The 26857-nt window shown below is 46.8% G+C and overlaps 1 protein-coding gene across 4 annotated transcripts in view; it reads left to right on the top strand.

The window, feature by feature from the left end:
• The first annotated feature begins 6964 nt into the window (after positions 1-6964).
• The window catches only part of C1QTNF3 (C1q and TNF related 3), a 37249-nt gene continuing 17356 nt past the window's right edge, over positions 6965-26857 (top strand). Inside the window, exons 1-3 of one of the 4 annotated variants that reach the window (XM_090037914.1) lie at positions 6965-7484; positions 14691-14802; positions 23099-23253. In XM_090037914.1, the coding sequence (XP_089894040.1) occupies positions 7194-7484; positions 14691-14802; positions 23099-23253 (558 nt within the window). In that variant the 5' untranslated portion in view covers positions 6965-7193. The remainder of the gene's footprint in view (positions 7485-14690; positions 14803-23098; positions 23254-26857) is intronic. The other 3 variants (XM_090037915.1, XM_090037916.1, XM_090037917.1) reach the window with 3 other exon arrangements.

The raw sequence follows: 26857 nt of genomic DNA, 5'->3' as shown, positions 1-26857 counted from the left end.
AAACCATAACCAATGCTCAATAAAGATTAGAACCTGGGTGATTAATTTCTGGGTGGTCTGTTCTGCCTCACTCCTCTCAGGGATTAACATCTAACCCTTTTCTCCTATCTCAAAAGATGTGGCAGACGAGCCCTGAGGGGAAATAGAGCAGGAAGCATGCCTACACCAGATTTATGTGTTTGCATAGTGTATACAGAGGTGATTGCATAATAGCTCAAAATAAAGCCTTGCTGTTGTATACTGTGTGTGGGGGGGTGCATCTGTGTGTGTGTGGCGTTTGTGAAGAGGTGTGGATATGCCTAGGGTTTTGGGGGGGGGTTGTAAAGGCATGTGGGGGTGTCTGGGGACAGGTGTTGTGTTTGTGAGGGATCTGTGGGGAGTTGTGGGAGGGTTGGGTTGTGGGAGTGTGTATGGGTGGGTCTGGGGTTTGTGGGGATGGGAGTGTGTGGGGGTGGGGTTTGTGGGTTGGTGTAGGCCTGCTCACCACCACCCTCTGCCATGGTGCACAGCTTCATCTGATGGTGTGCCCTCAAGACACTCCTGGCCCATGGCAGGCAGAGCCCCCCACTGGTGTGTGGCTCTGTCTGAGTCCCATGAACTGCAAGTGGTGGCATGGAGCTGGCCTGGCCCACTGGCTCATGCCTTCAACTGAGACTGGGCTGGCTCCAAGCCAGCACATGTGGCTCCCAGCACTACAGGTGGGATCCACATGCCATCAGTCAGGCTGGCTCTGTGCCTCCATATGGGGCTTCCAGCACTCAAGCAGGGAGCTGCAAATGGAGGAATGGAGCTCGCCCAGCCTGACGGCGTGTGGACCAGAAGCCACAGGGAGTTGTGTGCCATTGGGCCATGCAGGCTCCATGCTACCATGTGTGGTTCCCTGTTAGAGTGCTGAAAGCGCCATGTGTAGGCTCAAAGCTGGCCCAGCCTGGTGGCGCATGGCTTCCACCTGCCATCCCAGAAGCTCCACATGCTGGCATGGAACCGGTCCCACTCAAAGGTACACACCGTGGGGGGTGCCACCCACCCTCACCCCCAACCTCCCTGCTCCTGCAGGCAGGACCTCTCCTCCCCACTCACCAGCTGTCCAGTCATATACCATCATGCTCAGTGTCTCCACATGGGGCTCCCAGCTTGAGTTGGAGCACAGAGCCTGCCTGGTCCAATGGTGCACAATCTCTGAAAGCCCACCTCCCACCTGCTTTCAGAGGGGGAGCTTGGGGTTGGTAATAATCATTTTTGGAGGAGCCCACGGGCTGGATAGAATGGCCCGGCAGGCTGGATCCGGCTCATGGGCTGTATTTTGCCTGCCCCTGTGTTTACATCCCACATCTGGATTTGACAGTCCAAGGGTCAAGAGTAAAGAAACGGTTTCTCCATTTTTTCTTATCTCCTCCAAAACTTTTTGTTCGTTGGAAGTGGCTATGGAGGCTGGAATACCCCTGACCCAAGGTACTGAGAAAAATGAGGAGGAACATGGAATTATGTATTTTAGATTTTACTCAGCAGATTGCAAATAACCATGCAAAAAGACTAAACCCAGATTAATTTAATGGTACAAAAATGTCTGTTGTATTAAACCACTGGAATAATGATGGTTAGGAACCAGGTGGACTTTATTAGAGGGAGTGGAAGGGAACACTGCTTCTTTCAAATTGTTGCCAAGAAACATGCTTGTTGCAGCTTTTGCTTCAAATGGCAGATGGGGGGCTGCAAAGCTTAAATTGTTTTGGTTTTATTTCTGCTCTCTTTGAGACATGGGTGCTGTGAATGGGCATTACTCATATTGGAAACATTTTTCTCCTTAATGCCACAGGAAGCTCCTGGAACACATTTTGGCAAGCCATGAAAGTACTAACAGCAGCTGAAAACATCAGTGCTCCTCAGCACTTGCTGAATCAAACTATCAAGTGCCAAGTTGGATTAATGGTTTTCTATGAGTCATTCCTATGTTGTCCAAGTTTTCAAGCTTAACCACCAAGAAGATTCCCCAGGAAAAAAGAAACCTTTTAGGTTATAACAGCTTCCAAAATCTGTAACTGTACTTAAAAAGAATAGCTGGAATCTCTTGCCCTACTATGAAGTCTTTTCCCTCCATCCCTACCCCATGAAATAACCAGAATATTTGTATTTGCACCTTAACAAAATGGATATTCTTAAGGATACAGGCTATTGCTTCTCTGTGACAAAGCTGTTTGTGGGACATTTCAGATAGGCACAGGAGATGAGCAAGGCCCCAGATGTTCAATGGCTCTGAGACCATCTTGCCTCATAAGCATGCTTCAAAATCCAAGACTGCATTTAGATACAATAAAGTTCCCAGCCCTTATTAAAACAAATGAACAGATGTCATTCTGTCTGCTGCTATTAGGTTATCAGATACAATAGCTCTGAGAAACAGTAGCCTAATTTTCCCTGTCCACAAGGTTTCCTACCTGCAGCCCCAATATTGCTTCACCTCAAGGAAAGGAACCAGGACCTCTACAGTTATGGTCACTGTTTTACAAGGAAGCATTCTGATGATGGCTAAGAGAGGCTAGCAGAGAGATAGGAAGAGAAGGAGACACTGTCTATATGGCTGCTGTAAAGACTCTAGGGCTGCATTCAGATGAATACAGCTGTGTGGTATGTGGTGCTGCAGACAGACATGTCTACAGCACCACATACCACACATTCAGCTGTTCTCCATGCTGCAAGGGAGCAGCACAGTGGGTTTTTCCTGACCACTGCACATGTAAATTCAGGAGATATGCAGGGGTCAAAAAAATCCATGCAAAAAAACCAAATATGGAGGGGTGCATGCAGGGGCAGCATGCATCACTTAAAATTGGATCCTGGCTGGCCAGAGTCATGCTCCAGCTGCTAGCCAGTGTCTGAGTGGCAGGATCCCCTCTGCTGCAGCCCCAGTAGGCCCCTAGGACCCCAGGTAAGGCTGCTTGGGCCAGCCCAGTGCTGGCCCCAGCCTCCCCTACCTCACCCAGAGTACCCTGTGACATGCCAGAGGGTGCATGACATGGGTATTTCCCAGGGACAACTAGTGGTGGCACAAAGTGTCCTGCTGCTAGTTGTCCTTGGGGAACCAAACATCCATGCTCATGCGGATATGGTCACGGGATTGGATGTTGCAGGGAGCCTTATATTCCAACTCTTGAGTGATATTGTAAAATACTGTGTTTTCTCACATACAAAACATGTAAGAATATAATGTGCACCCTGTTTATGAAAGGCAGAATGAAGAAAAAACAATCTTTCCTTGTGGTAAGTAACAGAGTAGCACCAGCCAGGGACCAGAGCCTGCTCAGTGTTCCCTGTAGGGACAGAAGTTACACATAAACCAGTTTAAGTGATCAGAAACCAGTTCAAACCTGTAGCAGAACAGAAGTTCAGTGCACATAAACCACTTGCAAAATGGCTGAAATTGGTTTAAATTATATCTGGATAGATGTAGCATCAGACTTAACTGATTTAGGTTAAATCAGTTTATTGAACTTCTGTCCCAGATCCCCTCCAGATTCAAGGTAATTCAGTTTCCTAGTTTCCCAAGATGCTTTTCACCACCTCCACAAGCTCCCCCTTCACAGAGTGGGCAGGCTGGCCTTGATCCAAGCTGTCTGCTTCAGCTAAGAAGGGAGGTGTGATTTAGCACCCCTTACCCCTCCAACTTCTGGCCTGGGCATGTGGCTGCATTTCTAGAATCAAAAGCAAATGTCTGTTCTTTTGTTTATCTGTTCAATCTACACAGTTTAGAGAAACCTGTATAGATTGAATCAATTCAGCCTTGGGCTTTTTGACTATCTGCACTTAGCCTGTGAGTCTTGTATATATTTTACTTGGACTTTTGCCAGTAATTGGCAGAAACTGTTCTTACCATATTGATTGCATATAACGCACCAGCATCTGGCTGGGGGTGGGGGAAAGTGTGTGCTGTATGCACAAACATGCAGTAACCTGTATCCCTTACTCTTTGTATTCTTCCTCTGATATATTGCAGCTCATGTGCTGCAGGACTCGGGGAGCCCAGTGGTAGCCTCTGGGGGTTATAGTGACATCAACCCCATCACACTGGGACTCCAGTAGAGCTCCCTACAATATGACTGCTGGGGGCTTGCCTTCTTTAGCTCATGATGAACACTGTCCAATCATCTCCATGGGTCGGGGCAGGAGTCAGGGCAGCGGGCAGGCTAAATTGCTCCCTGCTGGTCCTGAATGGGCCTGGCAGTCAGCAACCTAATTACTTCCCAGTTGTATGCATGAGCATGGCTGCCTGCTTCTTAGCAGCAGCCCTTTCAGTTCACGGTAGACTACTTAACAGGACAGGTGCCTCTCTGTTAGCTTTGGGCTCTTGGCCCCTTGTTTTTATTTACCTGGTTGCTGTCTGCTGGTTCCTAGTTTTGCAGTTCTGTGTTCCTGCCAGCTGGCCCTTTTGCCCACGTTCAACCCTGGATCCCTCTGCTCTGGACTTGCTGGTTCCTGCCTTAGCTTGGCAATTGCCCACATCCTGGTCCCCTGCAGTGGCAGGTGCCTGCTCTGGACCCCAGAGTTCATGACTCTGATCTAGATTCCAGCTTCTTGTTTCTGACTCCCTGGCTTGTGGCTCTGTTGCAGTGACTGCCTCTGTCTTGGTGCCTTGCAGAACTTTACCTCTTAACCCAGCTGCTCCTGACTCTTGACTGTAGCCTGGACCAGGGGACAACCTGGTCAGGGTTTGGGGGATAGAAACAGCATAACCCTGAGGCTGTGAAGAGTGGCTGGCTTTTCCTAGTTAAAGGGCTGTGCTAGGGACCCATGCAAGTGTTTAAGTTAACCCCATGTCCATCTAAAGTTGGTTCTTGTCTGATGAGAACTGACTTTAGATAGGGCATGCCATTTTGGGGTGACCTGAAGCCAGTGAACACTTGCACATTGCGGAATTTAGATCTTCTTAAGCTTGGTTAGGATGATTTAAATGCAACGCTTGTACATACTCTTAGGCAATATATTTGGTCCTCTTCTACTGCTCCCAGTCCTGAACTGCTTTCTGCTTTTCCCAAGTTCTAAAAATCTTGGGGAAAAGAGGAAAAAAGAAGGCATCCTGAGCTGGAATGGAATGATAAACAGGGAGTAATATTTTTAACATGCTTAATTGCATGTCTCCATGTCAAATGAATCCCTTCCAGCCCATTTAAACTTCTCTTCTTTCATATTGTCTACAGGGGTTTGAACATTATTCCTGCTTGAACTCATTGCAACAATTGGCTCTGGAGCTACAGCTGTGCTTCCTCAGTCACTACTGTCTGAGCCTTAAGCCTGTCTTCATGGGAGCCACAGAAACTTTGGCTAAGCAGAAACATTTGAAAAGCCCTAGGTGGAAGCTATCTAAGTTATGTGGTTTTCTGTATGTGTTACAGGTTAGACCAGTAGCGAATGGAGCGCACATTTGCCCTTTGGTTGGGAGGGCGAGGGGCATGCAGGCTGCCTGCACTGGCTGAGGCCAGCGGGTAGGGCTGCTCCTGCATGCCTCCTAGAATGTCCTGTCAGATCCTGGGTTGCTGGAGACCGCTGGGTGCGGCCAAGCACCTGGGCAACCCCGAGTGGCTGCTGGGCACAGGTGAGCATGCCCCCAACCCCCTGTTACGTCATTTTACAACCACAGGCATCTGTCAGCTTCAGGCAGGGGGTGGGGAATGGGAGGCATCTGTTTTCCTGTGCATGAGCCCTGACATCTGGGCACCCGTGTCCCAGGGCCTGGCCCTGCACCCCATCACAAAGCACCCCACAATATACACACAGCCCTGACATGGAGCCCAGGAGAATCCCCCATGCTTGGGCACAGCCCCATGGAGCCCAACTGGGCTGCCAGGCAGCTTTTTTGTGACTCAATCTTAAAGGCAAGATGCAGTCGTTACAAAAGTAGTAGATGCATTAATGGTTTTTCAGGACTTCAGCAGGATGGAATACAATTGCCCATAGGTGCCCGAGTTCAGTTAGATGCCTAACAGGTAGAATAGAGTCTGGCCCTTAGTGTAAATGCAGTAGTATCAATAAAACTGTAGTTACACCATAATACTATAGTAGTACTGTACAATGCAGAGCTTGCTTGTATAGTTGCAGCCACCTGAGTAGCACTTTCCTGATATAGCATATACTTTTCTTATACTGGGAAATGCTCCTTGTAGCTTTAATAACTGTACTGGAGCCCTGGGAGATTGACTACCTATATATTTATAAAATAATGCATACAATGTTTGCAGGACTGTCTTGCAATTGTGGAGTCCTACCAGTGGGCAGTTTCGAAAATTGAAATGAATATCGTATCGGTATATGTATGTCATATTTTGGTTCTCTTCTCTCAGCATGAAATAAGCTCCACAGTAATTTTACGTTTACTTGGCATCCAAGAGGTAAAATTTGGTTTGGCAGTTGCATTTAGCAAAACATTGGAAACTTGAGGGGAAAAAATATCGTCTGACAAGAAAGGTCAACCTAAATGCTAAGAACTGGGGTGCTGTGAATCTTAGTTTTTCAAAACTGCTTTCCCAGTCTCCTTCCACCATTGGCCACCTGACAGAAATTTAACTTTTTTTTCCTTTTCTTAGTGGATGAAAAGCAGTCAGAAATAGCTGCTGAGTTAAAATCATGTGCAAAAGCTCCTTTTGTGCTTTAGTTTCCTAATTGCTCTTGGAAGATTTTTCAGATTGAGCTGATGCAGTTGGTGTATGAATTTCCTGGCAAATGAGGAAGGTGACTGCATCCAGAAGACATTTCAGAGTGTGAATTCACAGCCTTTCCATGTCTAATCAAGGAATGTAAACCATTAGCCACATGTTCTCCATTTCCATCACATTTTTTCACACTTAAACAAAAACATGCCAAAGAAAAGGTGTTACATTCTTTAATGCCCCCAAATAGGAACCACAGGAGTCCGTTAAATGTGGTGGCTGTTTCCAGCATGCAAATCAATTTTCCTTGTGGTGGTGAAGTGGTGAATAATGCCTGGCTTGTTTAAGGAGGCATGACTGATTTTGGATGAAGGATCCTGTCACTTTGGCATTTTTCATTTTATTTATTGCACACAACCGTATAAAACTTGGTCCTGATCTAAGTGCCAGGAGTAATAGTGGAAATAGCTGAAAGGACCACATAACTACTGGTGGAGTAAAGGGGCTTCTCCTGAAAGGCATTTTCTGGACTCCTGTGAAATTATTTTGAATAACATGGCAGTCAAGGATTTCATCAGCTGGCATCTGCTGGCTTTATTTTTTCTTCCATTTTGCCTGTGTCAAGATGAATACGTGGAGGTGAGCAGAGGATCTTATAAACCAGTGGCCAAAGTATTGCAAAGTCATCACCAGACTGGCCATAAAGGTTCCAGAAGCAGGGAAATATTGAGACAGCGGAGTCAACTTGTAGAGTGGACGATTGATGATAATAGCACTTCTACAGACCAAAAAGCCCAGAGACCAGAGGTAGATGATGTAGAGCAGACTACCTCAGACAGAGTCCAGGTACTCTGAATTAATCTTCTAAAGATAACTTTAAAAGTTAATGAAAATTTTTTAAGATATATATTTAAGAAAATAGGATTATTAAAGATGCTTATTGGTCTGTATGCTGGTGGGTTGCTATACAGAATCTCTTAATTAGGTGGTAGAACGAACCATGGTGTGGGGAAGTGATAACAACACAGCCAGCATCCCATTGCTCTACTGAAACCTTGATCCTGTTCAACCAGGTATTGTGATACACAGTTTCTCAATGCATGTGCCATTTATTTTCTAGCAAAATAAGGCTTTATGATCAACTTATTATATCCTTTGAAGAAAGAGGAAAATTATGGGCTCTGTAAACAGATGTTATGTATAAGGGCACTGTTCTGTTGGCAGGGAAAATACAGTTTACTTTAAATTTATGTGTAAGAAAATATATCCTTTTAAGCTTAGGAAGGTAATTTTAATGCAATACTGAATATTTTAAATCATTATTCTTTGCAGTGTTTGTTTTTTCTTTTAACTCATGGCAGTTTTATTGGGTTTGAGATCTAAATATGTTTAATGATATATCAAATTGCTGCCCCTTTAATTTTATTTTTTGTAAAAAGAGCTAAATGAATGCCGTATAAATGTCTGCAGAGTCTACTTTTTATACTGGGAAGTTTTTATAATAGATGTTATATAGTGTTTAACTATTCTAGGCATTAGTTTCCCACAAAGGAAATTTGCCATCATTTGGTCATCCATAAAATAGGACAATTCACAGGTTTTTATTTGTTGTTTTTTTATAGGAGTGAAAGTTGTAGAGGATAGCATGAAACTTGAGTAATAAATAGGAAGTTCTATTGCAGGCTGAAGTTTTTATGGAGTTTATTTTACACTCAGTAGCAAAATGCAGTATTATTCTCAGTCGCTACTAAATGCAAATTATTTGATCATTACATTTTAGCTGACAGAATTGTATCCTTTTTCAACTTAACCATGGCAGCTTGTATTCTAAAAGCAGAAAGAGGCTGATGTGGGTTGAATGGCTGATTCACAGCTGTTTCATGAGAAGCAGAGATGAGCTTAGGTAATGCTGAGGAACTTAAGGAGTACATTCAAGTATGGCAAAATATAGGTTTAAATACTATAACTACACTGCACTGTATACAAGCTTTTTGACACAATCAGGAAATATATTTAACATTATTTAATATTAATTAAATTGTATGTGCTATAAAGAAACAGTATAACTAGTAGGCATATATAATAATGAACCCATTTGTGTATGTTCCCATGAACTACCATGCAAGTATTTGTCTTAAACCTTATGCTGCTAGCAATTAAAATGATTTTCCACATACCTGAGTGGTGAAGGTGCTAGACATGAATTCTTAGGGGTCTGAAGCCCACTTCTGTAGCCCTGGTTTTGGGGGTTGGAACAGATGGCTCTTGAGGTCACTTCTGACCCTGTAATTCTAATTTCACACCATCAGCAATGGGGCAATCAAATGTTGTCATAGATTGTACCCTAGAAACACTTCCTACAGGATGGCAAGTGAGTTGTGTGCTGGGCATTGTGAGCATCTGTTTATCTTAGCATTCCATATTATTTGGTTGAAAATTACCCACCTGCTAGAGAAATGCAAATATTATCAGGCTCAACTCAGAGAATAGCTGCAAGTACTTGGTGTAAAAACATATGGCCATCTAGTGAGTGAAAAAGGAAAAATGTGTAGGTTACTAATGCTTCAAAATCCTCTGTAACAATTTTCATAGTGTTTTCTAAGTGCATATTAACACTGGGATGGCAGTAGAACAGTCTCTTGATAAGTGCTTTTACTAAGGCATTTTAGTAAAAAACAACAACAACAAAAAGGATTTAAATGCTGAGCACATAGGGAGCAGAGGAAAAATTTTCTGCCTTTGAATGCCTTCAGATTCTCCTGCCTCCCCTCCCCACCTGGTGAATCACTGTTTCTCATTCTGCTGTTCCTCAGCATGCTGCTACTGCTGCCATCTCAGACTTTAGGGCTAGGGACAGGCATTCAAAAAGCCTGAGCCTGAATTGATTCAATCTTTGCAGGTTAGTTTAACTTGGCTAGGCTGAACCAGTTTATAACTGGACAGACATTCTCTCTGGACTGAGGAAATGCAGGCACATGTCTGCAGTAGCTCAGGCCAGAAGCCGAAAGGGGGAGATGCTAGAGCAGCCCTCTCTTCCCTTTTATAGTGCTAAGCTAAGGAGGGCCGTAGCTAGGTCCCAGCAGGATGCTCTGATTAGGGAGGTCTGCCTGCACCATCCCAGGCTTTTTCTTGCTGGCTGCTCAAGTGTGAGGGGGGAAGTGTTGCTGGACCCCAGCCCCCAGCTAACACTCTGAGGCAAGGGAGGGTGTGCAATGCATGCATCTGTTGGTGATATGGAGCTTTTAAATCTCCCTCCTTGCTTCTTTATACTGTCTGCAGCAAACTGACAGGCAAGTAAACCAGCAGGGGGCTGATAACAGTGTTTATCACCCCATCCGCAAAACAATAGTCTCTCTCCATTAGTTCAAACTCTTCTTAAACAGCTGTGGAGCAGAGAGCCTTGCCCAGCCCAAAGAGCATGCTGGGGGTGTCTGGTTTATCTTAAACCAGCAAGGGGTGTGGGACAGACATTGCATAAACTGGCTTGACTCAAGCCAGTTAAGTCTGATACTACATTCAACCAGATTTATCTCAGACAGGTTTCAGCCATTTTCAAACTGGCTTATGTGCACTGAAAGTCTGTTCTGTTACAGTTTTAAACGAGTTTCTGATTACTTAAAATGGTTTATGTGTAATATCTGTCCCTAGCCTAGAGGGTACTTCAAGCAATGGAGGCACAAAAAAAAGTAGTATTATTGCTCCCATTTCTCCTCAGTGACTGCAGACCTGCTAATCTAGGAGATTTCAGGGTAGGTCCTCAAACATATTTTAGTAGCGTGCATTGAAAGCCCCCTTAGAGTTTTTTATTCTATTTATTCTGCTCTCTCTCACATGGCATGCTAGTGAAGGACTATACAATTTGAATGGTGGGGGGAAGGTAGGCACTACATTTTAATTTAGTTTTGGTTATATGATTTAATACAAATTGCCTGTAAGTAATAGGACTTCTAGTCCCAGATGCAGAGTACCATTGAAATAAATGGGGACATGTGTATAATTATTCATGTTATTTTTACACATACAGTACTGAATTGCTTTTTGGGTGAAAAAGTGTGACTCTAACCAATAAGAATACAGTTGAATTTATGGTATTTGCATATTATTCCAGTGTCTGAGAGAGAATCTCCCTTGCAGAGAGAAACAACTCATGAGTCACTTAACACGAGATGCAACAGTAGCCAGGATGCAATAGGGAGAGTCCAGCATGAGCGGGCTAGTAGAACAGATGGATTATATTTGAGGAGTCTGTTTATTTTGGGGGAACAAATGTAGCTATAAGATGTTCCAAGGGATTTGTCATCACCATCCCTGGTAAGCAGAGCTGCCAGGAGCTGATCTAATTTATGGTGAACACCTTCTTTCCACAAGAGCTGACTGTGAGCTGCTTGGTATTAATTGCATCCTGCGGGCTTGGATCTGCATGTAGGATGCCCACCAAAGGATGTGGAAGTAACTGAAGCCCCAGGCAGCGATGGAGGATGCTTGCCGGCAGCAGTGTGCTACACATGGTTTTTGAATGACTCATGGCTTTGGAATTGTTTTCGCTGATTTGACTTGGGACATGACAAATTTCTATATATATAAAAAAAAGTCTCAGCCTTGAATGGCATGGTGTAGTTAGAGGGTGAAAGCCTGTCCCTTGCACCATGGACAGATCAACCCCTGCGAGAGTTTACAAATGCTTCCAAATGCGAGGATCTCAGCTACACAATCTATGGTGATGGGGCATTGCTTTTGGGCTTTTCCCCTAGCTTGCTCCTTCAAACTTTTGGCTAGGGGAAAGCGAGACTATGTGGTATCTGAACACCAAGACCTTCAGCCTGGACTTAGGATGCCTGCCATTGATTTGGGAGTAGCTGAAGCCTCAGACTGATGAGCCCAGGAAGTAGGATATGTACCGGTGGTAGTGCCACACAGACTTGAATGACTGAGCTCTGCTCAGTCAAAATTTGAAACTTAATTCAGAACTGATTTGACCCTGGAAACAAAATTTAAAAACAAATGCCAGCTGAGAATACTTGCAGCTGGCAATGCAAGGGAATGCCCTGACCCTAAAATGCAGCCCATCTCTAAGATTTCATAGATTTCATAGACATCAGGGCTGGAAGGGACCTCGGGAGATCATCGGGTCCAGCCCCCTGCCCAAAGGGCAGGAAGTCAGCTGGGGTCATAGGATCCCAGCAAGATAAGCATCCAATTTACTCTTGAGATATGCAAGTCGGTGATGGTGCTGAAAGAATTCTCTGCTGGGCCTTTTCTCTTTTCCATTTTCTCTGAAACTCTTACCACTAGAAAAATAACTCTGCCCCTGTTGCCTAGCTGGGCAGTGCAGGTGGTGCTTTTAAAATCTGTGGAGCCAGAAAATGTGCTGGGAGAGCTCTCCTTGCTGTAGTTCCTGCTGTCCTGTCTGCGGAGGGAGCAGCAGAGCAAGCCCCCTGCCTTCTCCTCAGGTCAGGGACCCTGGTCTGGGGAGCAGGTACGTGGCTTTGCCCCATCGCTCCAGTCCTCTCCCAAGCTGATCTGGGAGAGAGGGCATCAGCAAGGCAACACTCCCAGCCCATGTGTTGTGTCTTTCTGCACCAGCAGATTTAGTAACTGTCAAATTAAGGTAATGCAAACATATACAGTTTAGAGCAAGTTATAGAGCAAATATCCTCAGTGCTCCCTCTCACCCTAATTTCCCACCCATCCCAGGAAAAGTGTGAGAGGCTTTTCACAGCCTACAGAATTGTATTTGTGTTTAGGAAAAAAATTGCACAAACTCTTCAAGCAACAAGTTTGTAGGGACTTTGACAAGTGAGTTGGAAATGAAACTTTCCCAGTTTAGGGAAAATAGCTTTGCATTATCCATTTTACATATTTAAGTCTGAAATCCTCAGATTTGTACTTTAAAATGCATTAAAATGTATTATTCATCTGCATGGAGCTCTGTGTTGCTTGAGACCTCTCTTGAATATTCATTGTACTTGGGACACTGAATGTGACCAGATTTTTCACTCTGAAATCAAAGGATTTGTAAGGATAAAAAGCCAACATGAAGTCAAGAAGTGTAAGGATAAAGTAAGAATTGCCAGAATTCAGGTTGTCTTAGACCTTTCAAAGGACAGAAAAATAAATAGCAAAATGTTCTTCAGTCATGCAAATTTAAAAAAAAAGTTGGGAAAGCAGGGAGGATGGGGTAGAGATTAAGGATAATCAAGGTGTGTCTTCCAAAATAAAAAAATACTTCAGCTTTCCCATAAAGGCAAAGTTGGCAATAGGGGCAAAGACAAGATGCCTAACTGGAACAGGGTGACCATCCATTCCTTACTGGGCGGGACAGTCCTGAAATGTGAACATCAAGTCCCAGTCCCAGGCTCAATGACTCCAGGACAGCATTTGGCCCAGATTCCCCTGGACACTGTCAACTGTCAACTGTCATCCCAGTATCATGTGCAGGGATTCAGGTTTTCTGTTTGCCATGAGACAACAGGAAACCATGTGTTTCCCCGTGCAAGCTGGAAGAGTTCCAGCCTGCAAGGGCTGCTTGGGGCTGGGAGAAGCAGGACACGGGGGGTGCCATGTGTACGTGTGTGCATGCTCACATGCACATGGCCGGGAATACAGCCCCATGCAGTGGTGGAGAGCAGCTCCCCCAGCTGCCTGCAGGTGAATCTGTGGGGGAAGGGGTATAGGCAACACGGGAGGGAGGTGGTGGGCGGGGGGGTGGGGCAGACTGAGGCCCCCACAGTGAGGGAGGGAGTGAGGCAGGATTGGGGGCTGGGGCTGGGGTGCTGCTCAGCTGGGGTGGTGCATAGGGCCTGGGTCCCAGGGCCGGGGCAGAAATGCACAGCCGTAGGGCCAGGCTGGAGAGAAGGACAGAGCCATGGGTAGCTTGTCTGGGAGATGTCGGGGGGCATGTATCCTGCTGTTGCATCAGGAAAAGGTGGCCACCCTAAGTGGGAGTGAAGATATGAAATTGGAGTTATCATAGAATCACAGAAAATTAGGACTGGAAGGGATCTCAGGAGGTCACCTAGTCCAACCCCCTGCTCAAAGCAGGACCAATCCCAATTAGATCATCCCAGCCAAAGCTTTGTCTAGCTGGGTGTTAAAAAGACAGAGAGAAGAAGGGGTGGTTCACTCCAACTAGCCTTTCACAGGCCTTGTAGCTTCACTATTTCCTTGTGAATAATTCTGAAAATCACTTGTAGTTTGAAATATATCAGTCCTTGATTGTGAAGTCCACTTGAATGTAAAGCCACTTGTGTATACATAATACTCTGGGATGAACATTAACTGTTATCAGACTTTGTTACTGTAATAAATGTGGCTAGTTATTACTTTATCCTTGATACATTATTTTAATAATAGGAACAGTGCCTTGTTGGGAGAGCTCTGTAATCCCTCTTGTGCCCACACATGCACACAATATAACCAAATGCCTGCAATGTTATATTTCCATAAGTGCTTACATTTCAGATGTGCCTGAAAAGTCTTGCACAGGTCTAAGTCACATGTTCACAACACCTTATCTATGTCCAGGTCAGTTTTTGGCATTATTAGAATTTAGTGATTTTTTTTTTTACACTTACCCTTTTGAAAATCCAGGTCCATGCTCATTCAGATCTAGCAGACTGAGTTCTTTTTCTTGAAGATGCTCCAAGCCACAGCTCTGATCCCACTGCTTTTTTGCATCCAGACTGGCTTGCCTGACCAGAATCCTGCTGAGAGTATGTGCAGGCGAGCCCCTGTCCCCGTATGCAGTGACTTGCAGGATACTGTGCTCAGTGATCTATGATTTTTAGCCACTCAGTTTTTTTATTTTAATTTTTTTTTTCAAAAGGAAGATTTTTCTTTGATATTGTAACTCAGAAACAATTGAAGGACCTTAGTTTTAAATGGACACTGAGCTTGGGATATGTAAAAAAAGAGAAGTGTCCCGAGAGTTTATCAGAATATACCAACTTAGGGCTGTAATGCAGCCCTTGCTACCAGGATGCATGTGTGTATGTTTAGCCAGTGAAATCCCAGAATGCTGTATTTAAATACTGTGTATTTTTGTGCACTCAGCCCCCTCCGAGCGGACCCCAGAATACAGACTGCAGTGCCTGCTGTCGTGGAGATTTTGGAATGAAACTCTATCAAGGGCCACCAGGACCTCCTGGACCTGCTGGGATGCCAGGTAAAAATGAAATTCCAGATGCCTCGGTGTTCAGTCTAACTGCAGACTGGGTTCAATGAAGATCAGAGACCAATCCTAGCATCAGAATGGGGATCTGTGTCCAAACTTTTTAGCAATTGGGGTTGAGATTTGGATTCAGGTTTTAGGTTCCTCTGCTTGTGTGTAAAGTGTAGCAGCCATTTTTTCTCTGGGCTCAGTTATGGAAATTCATTTTTTTTGTTCATTTTTGTTGCTTCCCTTCAAATAAAATAAAATAACCCTTTAAGATTGGAAAAAAAAGTCTCTAGTGTATGGAAAACGTGACATAATAATTGAGGTTAGAATTTGGTCTGGTGCTTGCTGTGGAAAGAGAGGCAGCTCTTAAAGGGGTAAAGATAATTAGGCAGTGGAACTGATATGGCAGTTGCCTTCAAGAATTTGAAATTGAGTCGAGTCATAAAACAGCTGTGTAATATAAGTGAGTTATGGTTCGGTTAGCTTGCCTCATCCTCTTGACCGTTTGCTTTCATTCTCTCCCTGCAAGTTGCTGACGGTAATGGGTATTCTTCACAGCAAACCCGAAAATCTTTCTTGCAGTTGGCTGTTGATATTCCAGTGTTAACAGTTTCCAGTAACTGTTAGATCTGTGACACACTGTGCTGTATACAGTTGTTTAAATAAGCAGCTTTGGATGGCAAAAAAATGTAGAAATAACATGTTACTTAGACATTTTTGGCATTAGTGTGTTTTAAGGAATAAGATTTATTAAGTGAATCAGCCATCACCAACCCTCTACTCTGTGTAAATACTGTACTTAGGGGGAATATATGGGAGAGAATTTTACTACAAAAACATAATTTTTTTAGTTATGGAAAGTAACCATGAATATTTGCTGTACTAGAAAAAGGCATATAATATTCGCATTATCCCTTCTTTCCACTGCTGCTACTCAGGGTGGTTTAGTTTTTCAGACCTGTATTTTGCAGGATAGACCTGTTATTGCTCTCATCTAATGAGAAACTACAACTCAGCCAAATCCAGGGCAGACTTGTGGACTGTGCCACACCAGCTAAGGCAATGTGGTTTCATGGACTTGGTAATGACTCCATGAAATTTGAACCACTGACGCCAGTAGGGGTTACAGATGTATAACTTAGGGAAGACCCAGGGGGGTCAGATTCAGAGCTGGCTTACATAGTATGCCAGGGTGGTTAACTTGTGGTGCACATGCCAGTAGTGGCACAGACAACCTTCGCATGCAGCACATGGCAGATTGGGGCGGGAGATCTCAGCACAGGGCAAATAGCTCCAGGAGGACAGGGCAGGAAGCAGAAAGCAGGGCAGCAGATTGTCTGGGAAGGGATTGGAGTGGCACCCTGGGAGGGTACAGAGCTTAATTTGTGTCACACATGCCAAAAAAGTTGGCTCCCACCATCCTATGCAATCCCAGCAGGAGCATGTAGAGCTGTACTGACTGTTTATTTAGTCTTATCCAGTATTATTACAGAGCCTCAACCATAGGAAGGAAGGAAAATATGGTCTAGGAGTTAAGGTGCTAGGTCAGGTGTTGGGAGACCTCAGTTCATTTTCCTGATTTAACAGACTTCTTCCATGACCTCAAACTCACTGAGGGTCAGATTTAATAAAGGATTTAGGTGCCTAGAATGTAGGTGCTGCACTACCTAACTTTAGGACTAGGTAAAGACCGTCAAAAAGCCTGAGGATGTATCGGTTTAGTCTTTGCAGGTTAGTCTAAGATGCACAGATTCAATTGAAACAGAAGTGAACAGACATTTACCTTTGATTCAGGAAATGTAGCCACACACCTGCAGTGGCTCAGGCCAGAAGTTGGGGGGTGCTAGAGCATGGCTCTCTGGCTGTGTGTTCACTTCCTCTTCCTCCAGCCCCCAAGGTCTCTGAAACTTGCAGTCCAGAATTACAGCAGCAGGATTCTGCAGGGTTGCTCATCACTTCCTCTCCCTGCTCCAGGTGTCTCTGGGATTTGTAGTCCACAGTTAGAGCCAGCAGTAAATTTGAGCAGGAAAAGGGGTGTTTAACCCACCTCCCTGGCCCCAGACCTCAATTGGGGTTTGCTGGGGGGAGCAGCCCCCCGCCTAGACTCTGCTGCATCCCCAGCCGACCTTGCCCCCTCCCTCCCCTGCTCTCTTGTCAACCAGCCCTCACTGCTCCAGCTAGTGACCAGGGGGGTGGGGCCAGCCCTGTTCTCTGGAGCAGACAGCAGAGCTCAGCCCAGGGCAGGAAAACATGCTGGGGGACTGTGATTTAACTTGAACCAAGGAGGGGTCTGGGTCAGAAGTGTCATAAACCAGTTTGACCAAAATAAGTTAAGTCTGAAACATTCAACTGGGTTTATCTTAAACCAGTTTCAGCCATTTTGAAACTGGTGTATGTGCACTGATCTTCTGTTCTGTTTACAGGTTTAAACCAGTTTCTGATCACTTAAACCGGTTTATGTGTAACGGTGTGTCTCTAGCCTAGAGACATTTGCCATCTACAGTGAATCCAGAAGTGAGGTACCTTGGCTCCAGGTTAAGTGTACTGAGAAACTTAGATACTGCAAAATGGGATCCAGAGCAGCCACCATGCTCAAATTGGAGCTGCAAAGAGAAAGTACTGAGGACAGGAGTGTACCTGAAACCCCACCTCCTTCTGAGACTTAGATGCCTTTGGGTGCTGCAGGGAGGAACCTTCAGTGCATTTGAGAACCACAGCTTGGAATCCTCTCCTGAGGGTAGGCATGTGCCACCTCTCTTTGGGCTTGTTCTTTTCTATGGTGGATACCTCCTGGTTAGAGGAGTTGCCTAGGATGTGAGACACACAGGTTTAATTCTTATATCAACTGATGGCCCCTAACCACAGAGCTATATCTGTTAGGAGGTGCCCTGCCAGCACCCCTTCTGTTGAAGCTGGGCCACTGGGCAGAATCGAGTGCAAAATTTGTGGGGACAGAGAGAGTGAATGAATGCAAAAGGAAGTCTTATTTTATAGCCTAGTGGTCAGAATACTCAGCAGAGGCAGGGAGCTCTAGGGCATTTATACACATGCTCTGGGAGTGGGGTGGTGTGGCTTTAAGTAGAGTGGCTCTCAGAGCCTCTCTAATTAAAGTGCCCGGAGTGTCTTGTTTATCACCTCCCTGTGCTTAAAAATGGTGGTGGGGCATTTTATCTAAAGCTCATCAAATGAGCACCATGCACCATTTTTCAATGTGGGGATGCTGATGCATGAGGCGCTGGAGGCTGCTGGAGCGCAGTAATTACCATGCTCCAGCAGACTTGATCAATCAAGTCTTCTCTGATGCACCGTAATTACAGCGTGTTGAAGCAGCCTGGCTGTTTGTGTATAGGTGCCTCAAAGTTCTGGTTCTTGTTTCCAGGATGGCTTCTATACTTGGCATGATACAGTCATTGTGGGAGGAAAAGGCTGAATTTATCTACAGCTGGGAAGGCTTCTGTTTGTTACTACAACTGTTTATCCACACTTTTTTTTTTTGCATCTACTAATGGGAATACTGTCCTAATGTGATTCCCTCCCCAAACTTTTTAAAAATTGGATTATAAGAAGGACTCTGTCATTTTAGTTTATGTAGAATAATCCTGTCCTGCTGTTTCTTTTGTTTTTATGTATGCTTTTTTGTAATTTTGGTTCCAATCATTTTTTTCTTTCTGCATTATGGGACACTTCTTAAATGGCCTCTTCTCATGTATATATGCAAAAGCTGCACATTGCAATTACATTTTTCCCCAACCAGATGGTGTTTGTAAATTTCTGATTTTAGTATGTATGAGTTATGTGTATGTACTTGAATAATTACCCCATGGCATCTTTTCTTTCATTGATATTTCTGTTTCCTTTCTCCATCTGATATACTAAATGACATTGGCAGTCTAAGAAAAACTACATTTACATTTAACCCAATTTCTTCAAAGAGTGTTTGTGTGTTCTTGATCTAACATAGGGGTGGGCAATTATTTCAGTTGGAGGGCCATGCCCTCTCTGCACCAGGAGCACCAAAACATGGGAGGGACATGGCATGTGACCGCAGAGAGCGGGTGTGAGGGGCATGCCCTGCCCTGTGGCCACATGCTGCAGCTGGCAGGTGCTGCCGGCATCCCCCTGCCTTCTCCCCTTGGGGCTGCCTGTGGCCATGCACCTGCCCTATGACCCCCCTGTGGCCCACAGCTAGCGGGCGCTCTCCATGTGGAGGGTGGCATGGTGCATGGGGGGGGCATGGAGTGCGGGACCACAGGGTGCAGTGAGGGGAGTTGGCGGGGGGCGTGGACAGCACCCGCCAGCTGCAGTCTGTGGCCATGGGGTGGAGTGCGCTGCCCTGCCTGCTCCCTGTGCGGCACCCTGCAGTCACACCCCCCTCCCCGCCCCCACATGTGGAGCGTCAGCCCAGGCGCATGGCCGTAGGGTGCCATGAGGGAAGCCGGTGCGGGGACCACGCCCTGCATGGGGGGGAGGGGATGTGAGGCATGGCCACAAGGGCAGTGGGCAGTGGGGTGTGGGCAGTGCCCACTGAATGCAGCACACAACTGCAGAGTGGGGAGCATCCCCCATGCACGCTCACTGCACAGCAGCCAAGCACTCCCCCACACCCTTCCCTGCACTGGAAGATGGCTGTGGGTGGCGAGACATGTTGGGGGGCAGGGCACCCAGGTGGCTGGGTGTGTGTGTGTGTGGTGTGCGGCTGGGTGGGTGGGTGGGTATGCATGGTGTGTGGTTGGGTGGGTATGTGGCACATGAGTGTATGTCTGAGGTGTGATGGGGGTGCCTAGGGCTGGACACAGAGGTGGGTTGGGGGGTTGTGTGTGGCGGGATGTGGAACAGTGGCAGCACTGGGCAGTGGGTGGTGGAACTCTGTCCTTGCCACCTGCTTGTCATTCTTGATGGGTACTTTGCTAGTAGCTCAAAATAAAGTCCTACTTTTGTATATTGTGTGTGGTGGGTGTGGTGTGTGAGTAGGGAGCTGGATGTGTGGGGAATTTGTGGGGGTATGTGTATGCGAGGGGTGGTATATGCATGTGTGGGGGGCTGCTTGTATGCTAGGGCCAAGAAGCTGGCTAGGTGTAGGGGAAGGGAGGGAAGAAGAGGGAGCAGGGGGTGCATGCAGCAGTGTTTAGCCCAGGCAGGGCAGTGCAGGTGCAGTCTGCTCCCCCCCACCACTGCCTGCCCCATATGGTCCACAGCTGCCCTTGTGGCACTCTGTATGGGGCTGACTGCCACCCGCTCCCACCCAGGGCAGCCCATGTTGTGCTCTGTCCCTCAATGTGGCCTGGCCCTGGCCAGTGCATACAGTTTCCCAGCAGGACTGCTCCCAGTGAGTGAATCACCCAGGTACTTCTCAGGTCCCCCTGCCTCACCACTCCAGTTGGCAGATACCACCCCCTAATCCTTGACCTTTGCCACCAGAAGTCCTTCCCCTGGTCCCCTGGAAATACCCCTTCAGCAGGGGGTTTTATCACCTTGGAACCAGAAAAATACTAAATTATATTCTAAAAATCAAACACGTACTACAACATACATTAATTTCATTTCAAAAACTATTTTTGTCTTGATTTACATGTGTTTGTATACTGTACAGTGGTATAATAGTTTAAAATTAAGTCTTACTCTTGTATGTTGTGGAAGGGTGTGGGTGCACGTGTGGGGTTTGTGGGGAGATGGATAGGCAAGGGGGCTTGGATAGGCAAGGGGGCTTGGGAGTGTGTACATGGGGTGGGGGAGCATGTGGATGTGTGGGTGGTTGGGGAAGATTGTGGCATGTGTGGAGGGGGAGGGTTTCCTCACAGCCTGCCCTCTCCCACTCCCCCTATGGCAGGCAGAGCCCCTGCCATTACTGCTCCAAGTCCAGGCTCTGCTACTCCTGCTCCTGGCCCCAGGGGGCCCCATGCTGCCACTCACAATCACTTCCCCCCATTTGTCACTGCTGCCCTTCTCCTGTCACTCTCCCCCTGCTGCTCCTGCCCCTCCCCCCCATTGCTCTAGCACCACATCCCAGCTGCTTCTGTGGTCCTGGCGCTGCAGCCAGGAACCATGTGGGGCTGGAGCGGCTGGCCAGCAGATGGGCAAGAAAGGGGGGAGTGGGAAAATGTCTGTGGAAGGTGAGGGGAAGGGGCAGTGAGTGGGCCTGCAGAGCACAGCAACAGCTGGGCAGGAGTGCGGGGCCTGAGTTGGTGTACCTGGGGTTGTGGTTGGGGTTGGGTGGGGTGGGGCTGGGCTGGCCTTACTGCTTCAGCTGCTTAATCCTGCTGTTGGCTCTCCCTGGGTCCTACTACCACTGGCTCCTGTCATCTTTGACAGGCAGCCATGACAATAAATCTTAATTGTCTAAATTTTTTAGGGGTCCCATGGGCCAGAAAGAATGGCCTGGCTGGCCACAGGCTGTATTTTTCCTTCCCCTGCCTAGCCAGTTCCCAACCCATCTGACCATGGACTCTGCCAGCCCAGAATCCCCCAGTTTTTTTATAAAAGCATCATGGAAGAACTTACTGAAGGCCTTTTTAAGACCCAAGTATATGACATCAACCATGTCTCCCACATCTAATCGATTCATGACTTGATCTCTCAGTGTCGGGGCCCAACAGTCAGCATGTTGTTGACCCTGGTTCTGGCACAACCCCAGGTCACACTGGACTCTGAGTCCCTGGCATTTGACTTGCCAGTGCTGGGAAAACTTGGGATGATGATCCAGGGCTCCCCCTTCATGGGCAAGCATAACGGGAACAATTGGGGTCTTATCCCTGATCTGAAAATTGTGCCTGATCTGAAATGTGTGGGGCTCAAATCCCACGGTGCCTTTAAATAAATGTGTGCCAGGAGTCTCAAAGAATGTGCCAGTTCCTTCACAAGTACCTAGTCAGCCTGAGAAACTATATTCTGAAATGTTAGGCAGAGCTGGCTGAGTTGGCTGACCTGTGAGAGACTCCTCACAGGTTACAGTACTTTCTGCCCAAGTCATTTCTATTTGTGCAGACAGGTGGCAAGCTGCTTTTTTGGATTAATTTGAGAAAAGTGGCCTGCTTCTGCATGTGTGCTGAACTGCCCCATACTGGGCAACTACATGCCTAGCTCCTGTCTAACTCTGACTGGGATCTAAGTTCCTTAAGGAGGCTGATAAAGCAGGCATGCTCAGAGCATGCCCAATACATATTAGCAACATAAGAATACCTGCAAAGTGTAGTTTTGGCAATTCTCTTCTTAACACATACCTAGAGGAGAAGGAGGACATGCCCAATTTTAAAAGCACCGTGTAGTGGTTACAGTGCTTGCTCAGGAAGTGGGAAATCTGGTTTCTATTTCCACCTTCACCTAGAGACCTATATCTCCCACCTCCTTAATCAAAAGACTGGGCAACTTCCATCCTTCTTGCTTAAGCTGTTTCACTGTGCAGGATGGGAGACAAGGTACAGTGGGCTGGACTGAGTTGGAGAAAGGGCAAGCAAAAGACTGACTCAATAGTCCAGTGTCAGAAGCACACATCTGGGATGCCAATGACTACACAATACATAGTGCATAGCCAGTGGTTGGAGAAGGGACTGCTACCTGGGATTCCTCTCCCAGCTCAGTATACTGATCATTAGGCTTCATGCTTCCACTAACTCTCTTTTTTTCTGGTCCCATGAATGTTGTATTACTACACAGTGAATCAGCTTCAGCAGGAGGAGTGAAGAGAGCCTGCACCTAGAGCAGTGTGTAGCTGGGTTGTTATGTGCTCTCCTGGGAGGTAAGAAATATGTAGGTTTGAGCCCCAGTCAGGATAAGGCAGAAATTGAACTCAGGTCTGAATGAATGGTCTGGACCCTGGGTATTTAAAAAAAAAGAAGTCAGTCCTACTGCCTCTTCTGGCCAAGCTCTAAATGAAGCAATTTATCCTGTCCTTTTCTTTCAAAGAATGGATCTAGGCACATCTTCTCAGGAGTGTATACTGCACCCCTAATATGGAGTGCACTGCTTGCTCCTCTAAGTTACCTACCTCAGAAATGTATTGGGTTTATTCAGGTACACATCTATCCTCAGCGTTCCCTAGTGGTTAGCTCTGAGATGCTGCACAGACACCGTGCAAGGTTTTTGGATCACCCTTCTGAGGATGCTTGACACAGATCAACTTCCTTGGTTGCTCAAGGAACAAGTCACCTTTATACTGAGAATAGGATTTGTTTGGCTTGGGGGTGGGAAAGGGCAGTATCCTGTCAAAAATTGTTTAAGTATTATGATTATGTATTGCATAAATCAAAACTGATTATGTATTACATAATTGTATTGGGACTAATCAGAAAACATTGATTATTTTAAGGAAATCATGGAAACAATGGAAATAATGGAGCAACTGGCCATGATGGAGCCAAAGGGGAGAAAGGAGACAAAGGGGACCTGGGACCAAGGGGAGATCGTGGCCATCATGGACCAAAAGGAGAAAAAGGTTATCCAGGGATTCCACCAGAACTCCAGGTACAATATCTTCACTATGGATCTCAAACCAGTAGTCTTTAATCTTGGGGTTTCATTTCTCAAAATCAGCCCACAGTTACTAGAATACAGATATATGCTGGTCCTTTGAATATAAGATCTAGCTTTTAAAGTGAAAGACTCCTTTTAAAATGGCCTGCATCTTAAACTAGAGGGGAAAAAAATAAGCAGAAAGCTCTCACAGGCTTCACAGAGATTGTATCCTTGTGTCTTTTTATTTGATTTTTTTTCTTAAAGTGAGATCAGAAAATTTATGCATCTTAAATTCAAGGGCATCTTCTGTTTGAAATAATACAGTAGATCAAACCCACATATAAGTTAACAGTAAAAAGAATAGTGTAAAGTTTTTCAGTTTGGAAGTCAAATTCCTTCAAGTTCTTTTTCATTCACCATGTCTGATACCATGCAGTAATCACCAGGTTCAATAAACATAGGCATATATGAATAAAAAGATTGTTGGGGAAGCGCTGAGGACCCAGAGGGGAAGGGAGCCAGATGTCCAAGGTGAGTGGTTGCTCCTTAAGGAGATGATCCTCCATGCCCAAAGGGAAGTAATCCCAACAAGGGTCAAAGGGAGCAGGAGGGCACATAAACCCCCATGGCTCACTAGGAGCATCCGGGAATGTCTCCTTGCTAAAAGGGAGGCATACACCCAATGGAGGGATGGGGTCATCACCAAGAAGGACTATGTTACAGTCGCCCGAGGATGTAGGGGGGCAGTCAGGAAGGCCAAGGCAGAGATGGAGATAGGACTAGCTTCCCGGATTAAGGACAATAAGAAGTCCTTCTTCAAATACATAGTGGGTAAAAAGAGGGTCCCTGGTAATGTGGGGCCCCTGCAGGACACGATGGGCAACTTAGTCGTCATGCCAGATGACAAAGCTAACATATTTAACGATTTCTTTGCCTCTGTCTTCCTAAGTAGGGACCAGTTCAGCCACCTCCCTGCTGGGCCCCCCTCGGGCCCCGGGAGAGACACGCCTGGGCCAGGGGTTAGCGAGGAGTTAGTTAGGGTACTTCTGGAGAGGCTGGACGTGTTCAAGTCTGCTGGTCCGGACGATCTTCACCCTAGGGTTCTACAGGAACTGGCCGAGGTCATTGCGGGACCCCTGGCGCGGCTCTATGAGCACTCGTGGTGCTCTGGCGAGGTGCTGGAGGACTGGAAGAGGGCCAATGTGGTCCCTATCTTCAAAAAGGGAAAAAAAGAGGACCCGGGAAATTACAGGCCAGTTAGTCTTACCTCAATCCCGGGTAAGCTCTTTGAAAAAATTATCCTGGCACACATCCAGGAGGGCCTTGCGGGGGAATGCATGCTCAGGGGCAACCAACATGGGTTCATCAGTGGCAGGTCTTGTCAGACCAACCTGGTGGCCTTTTACGATCAGGTCACCAAATCATTAGACGCAGGGGTTGCTGTGGATGTAGTCTTCCTGGACTTCCGGAAGGCTTTCGACACTGTCTCTCACCCTGTCCTCATCAAAAAGCTGGGAGACTGTGGTGTCGATGCCCACACAGTCAAATGGGTCGCTAACTGGTTGGAGGGCCGCACCCAGAGGGTGGTAGTGGATGGGTTCTTCTCGACCTGGAAGGACGTGGGCAGTGGGGTTCCGCAGGGCTTGGTCCTCGGGCCCGCACTGTTCAACATCTTCATCAGTGACTTGGATGAGGGGGTAGAAAGCACCCTGTTCAAGTTTGCTGATGACACTAAGATGTGGGGGGATGTGGGTGCACTAGAAGGGTGCAATAGGCTACAAGCTGACCTTGACAGGTTGCAATGGTGGGCAGATGAGAATAGGATGGGGTTTAACACTGATAAGTGCAAGGTGTTGCACATGGGGAGGAAGAACCGGCACCACACTTACAGGTTGGGGAACTCCCCTCTTGCCAGCACGGAGACGGAAAAGGATCTTGGAGTCGTCATTGACTCCACGATGAACATGGGCCAGCAGTGTGGGGATGCAGTCAAGAAGGCCACCCGTACCCTGTCATGCATCCACAGATGCATCTCGAGCAGGTCCAGGGAGGTGATCCTCCCCCTCTATGCGGCACTGGTCAGGCCGCAGCTGGAGTACTGCGTCCAGTTCTGGGCGCCACACTTCAAGAGGGACGTGGACGATATGGAAAGAGTTCAGAGGAGGGCCACTCGTATGATCGGGGTCAGCAGGGCAGGCCTTATGAGGAGAGGCTACGGGACCTGAACCTGTTTAGCCTCCACAAGAGAAGGTTAAGGGGGGACCTTGTGGCCTGCTACAAACTGGTCAGGGGGGATCAGCAGGTATTGGGGGAGTCCCTGTTCCCCCGTGTGCTGCCAGGAGTGACCAGGAATAACGGTCACAAGCTGGCGGAGGGTAGGTTTAGATTAGCTATTAGGAGGCGCTACTTCACAGTCAGGATGGCTAGGGCCTGGAACCGGCTTCCAGGGGAAGTGGTGCAGGCTCCTAGCCTGGGGATTTTTAAAAGGAAGTTAGATGACCTTGCCGGGGTCATCTGACCCTGGTGCTCTTTCCTGCCAAGGCAGGGGGTCGGACTAGATGATCTACCTAGGTCCCTTCCGACTCTAGCTACTATGAAACTATGAAACTACACAATGGGTGCATCTATACACAGATTTAATGTGGGAGCAGTTTGCTTATGAGTAAACTACTCATGAGTAAATGCTGGAGCAGATTTGCTGCTTATGGTAGCAAATTGCTCCTGCTTCTTGGGGCCTATAATGGGACACTGCTACTACTATGGGGCGCTCTAGACCCCCTTTGGGTGCTAACCCAGGGGCTGGCAGGGAGCATCAGGCCAGGAAACAGCTGTCTGGACTGGATGGATGATGGAGCTGAGCAGGGAACAGGATCCCCAGCCTCTTCCCCATCCAGCTCTGCAATCACAGACCTGGGCAAGGAACAGGCTCTCCAGCCCCTGCCAGAAAGAAGCTCCCAGTGCCAGCTCTGCAGCTGCAATGCCAGCAGTGGGGGATCCTTATCTCTCAGCCTGAGATCCCAGATGCTTAAATAAGGATGTCTCATCCCCCTGCTCCCTGATTGCAATGGCAAAGCGGGGGCTGGGAGAGAAGGATTTCCCAGCCCCCGCTCCCTGATTACAATCTTGGAGGGGGCAGACTTGGAGCTCTCTGCTGCTGAGGCAAGGGGACATAATCAGCAGGCAGCTCTTTGGGGCAGGGTACAATCTCCCGCCCCCTGGTAGCCAGGTGATCAGGAGCAGATTTGCTCCCAGTCGGGCATCTACATGAGCACTACTGTGTAGTAAGTAATTGCAAGTAAATTTACTACTTGCATTTGCAGGTAGCAAATTTACTCGTAATTAACGAGGTTTACTATGCAGTAAGCATGTGCACATGTAGACGCACATGCTTACCGTGTAGTTAACTACACTACTGCGCAGGAGACATCCCAATAGGCTTTATTCTGGAGCTGTAAGTAACCCTTGCAGCCTCCATGTTTGTCTGACTAAGAGCTACTATGCAACAATCTAGTTGCTGCCTAAGGGACCATCTCCCAGTTCCCAACTCCCAGCCTTCTGTTATGAAGCCTTTTAAAATTATGACTTCTATCACTATAGGCATCTCAGAGGGTCT

The sequence above is a fragment of the Crocodylus siamensis genome, chromosome 3 (assembly GCF_052110815.1).
Source record: "Crocodylus siamensis isolate JL-2025a chromosome 3, ASM5211081v1, whole genome shotgun sequence".
Classification (NCBI taxonomy): Eukaryota; Metazoa; Chordata; order Crocodylia; family Crocodylidae; genus Crocodylus; species Crocodylus siamensis.
This window is presented reverse-complemented; position numbering and strand designations above follow the sequence as displayed.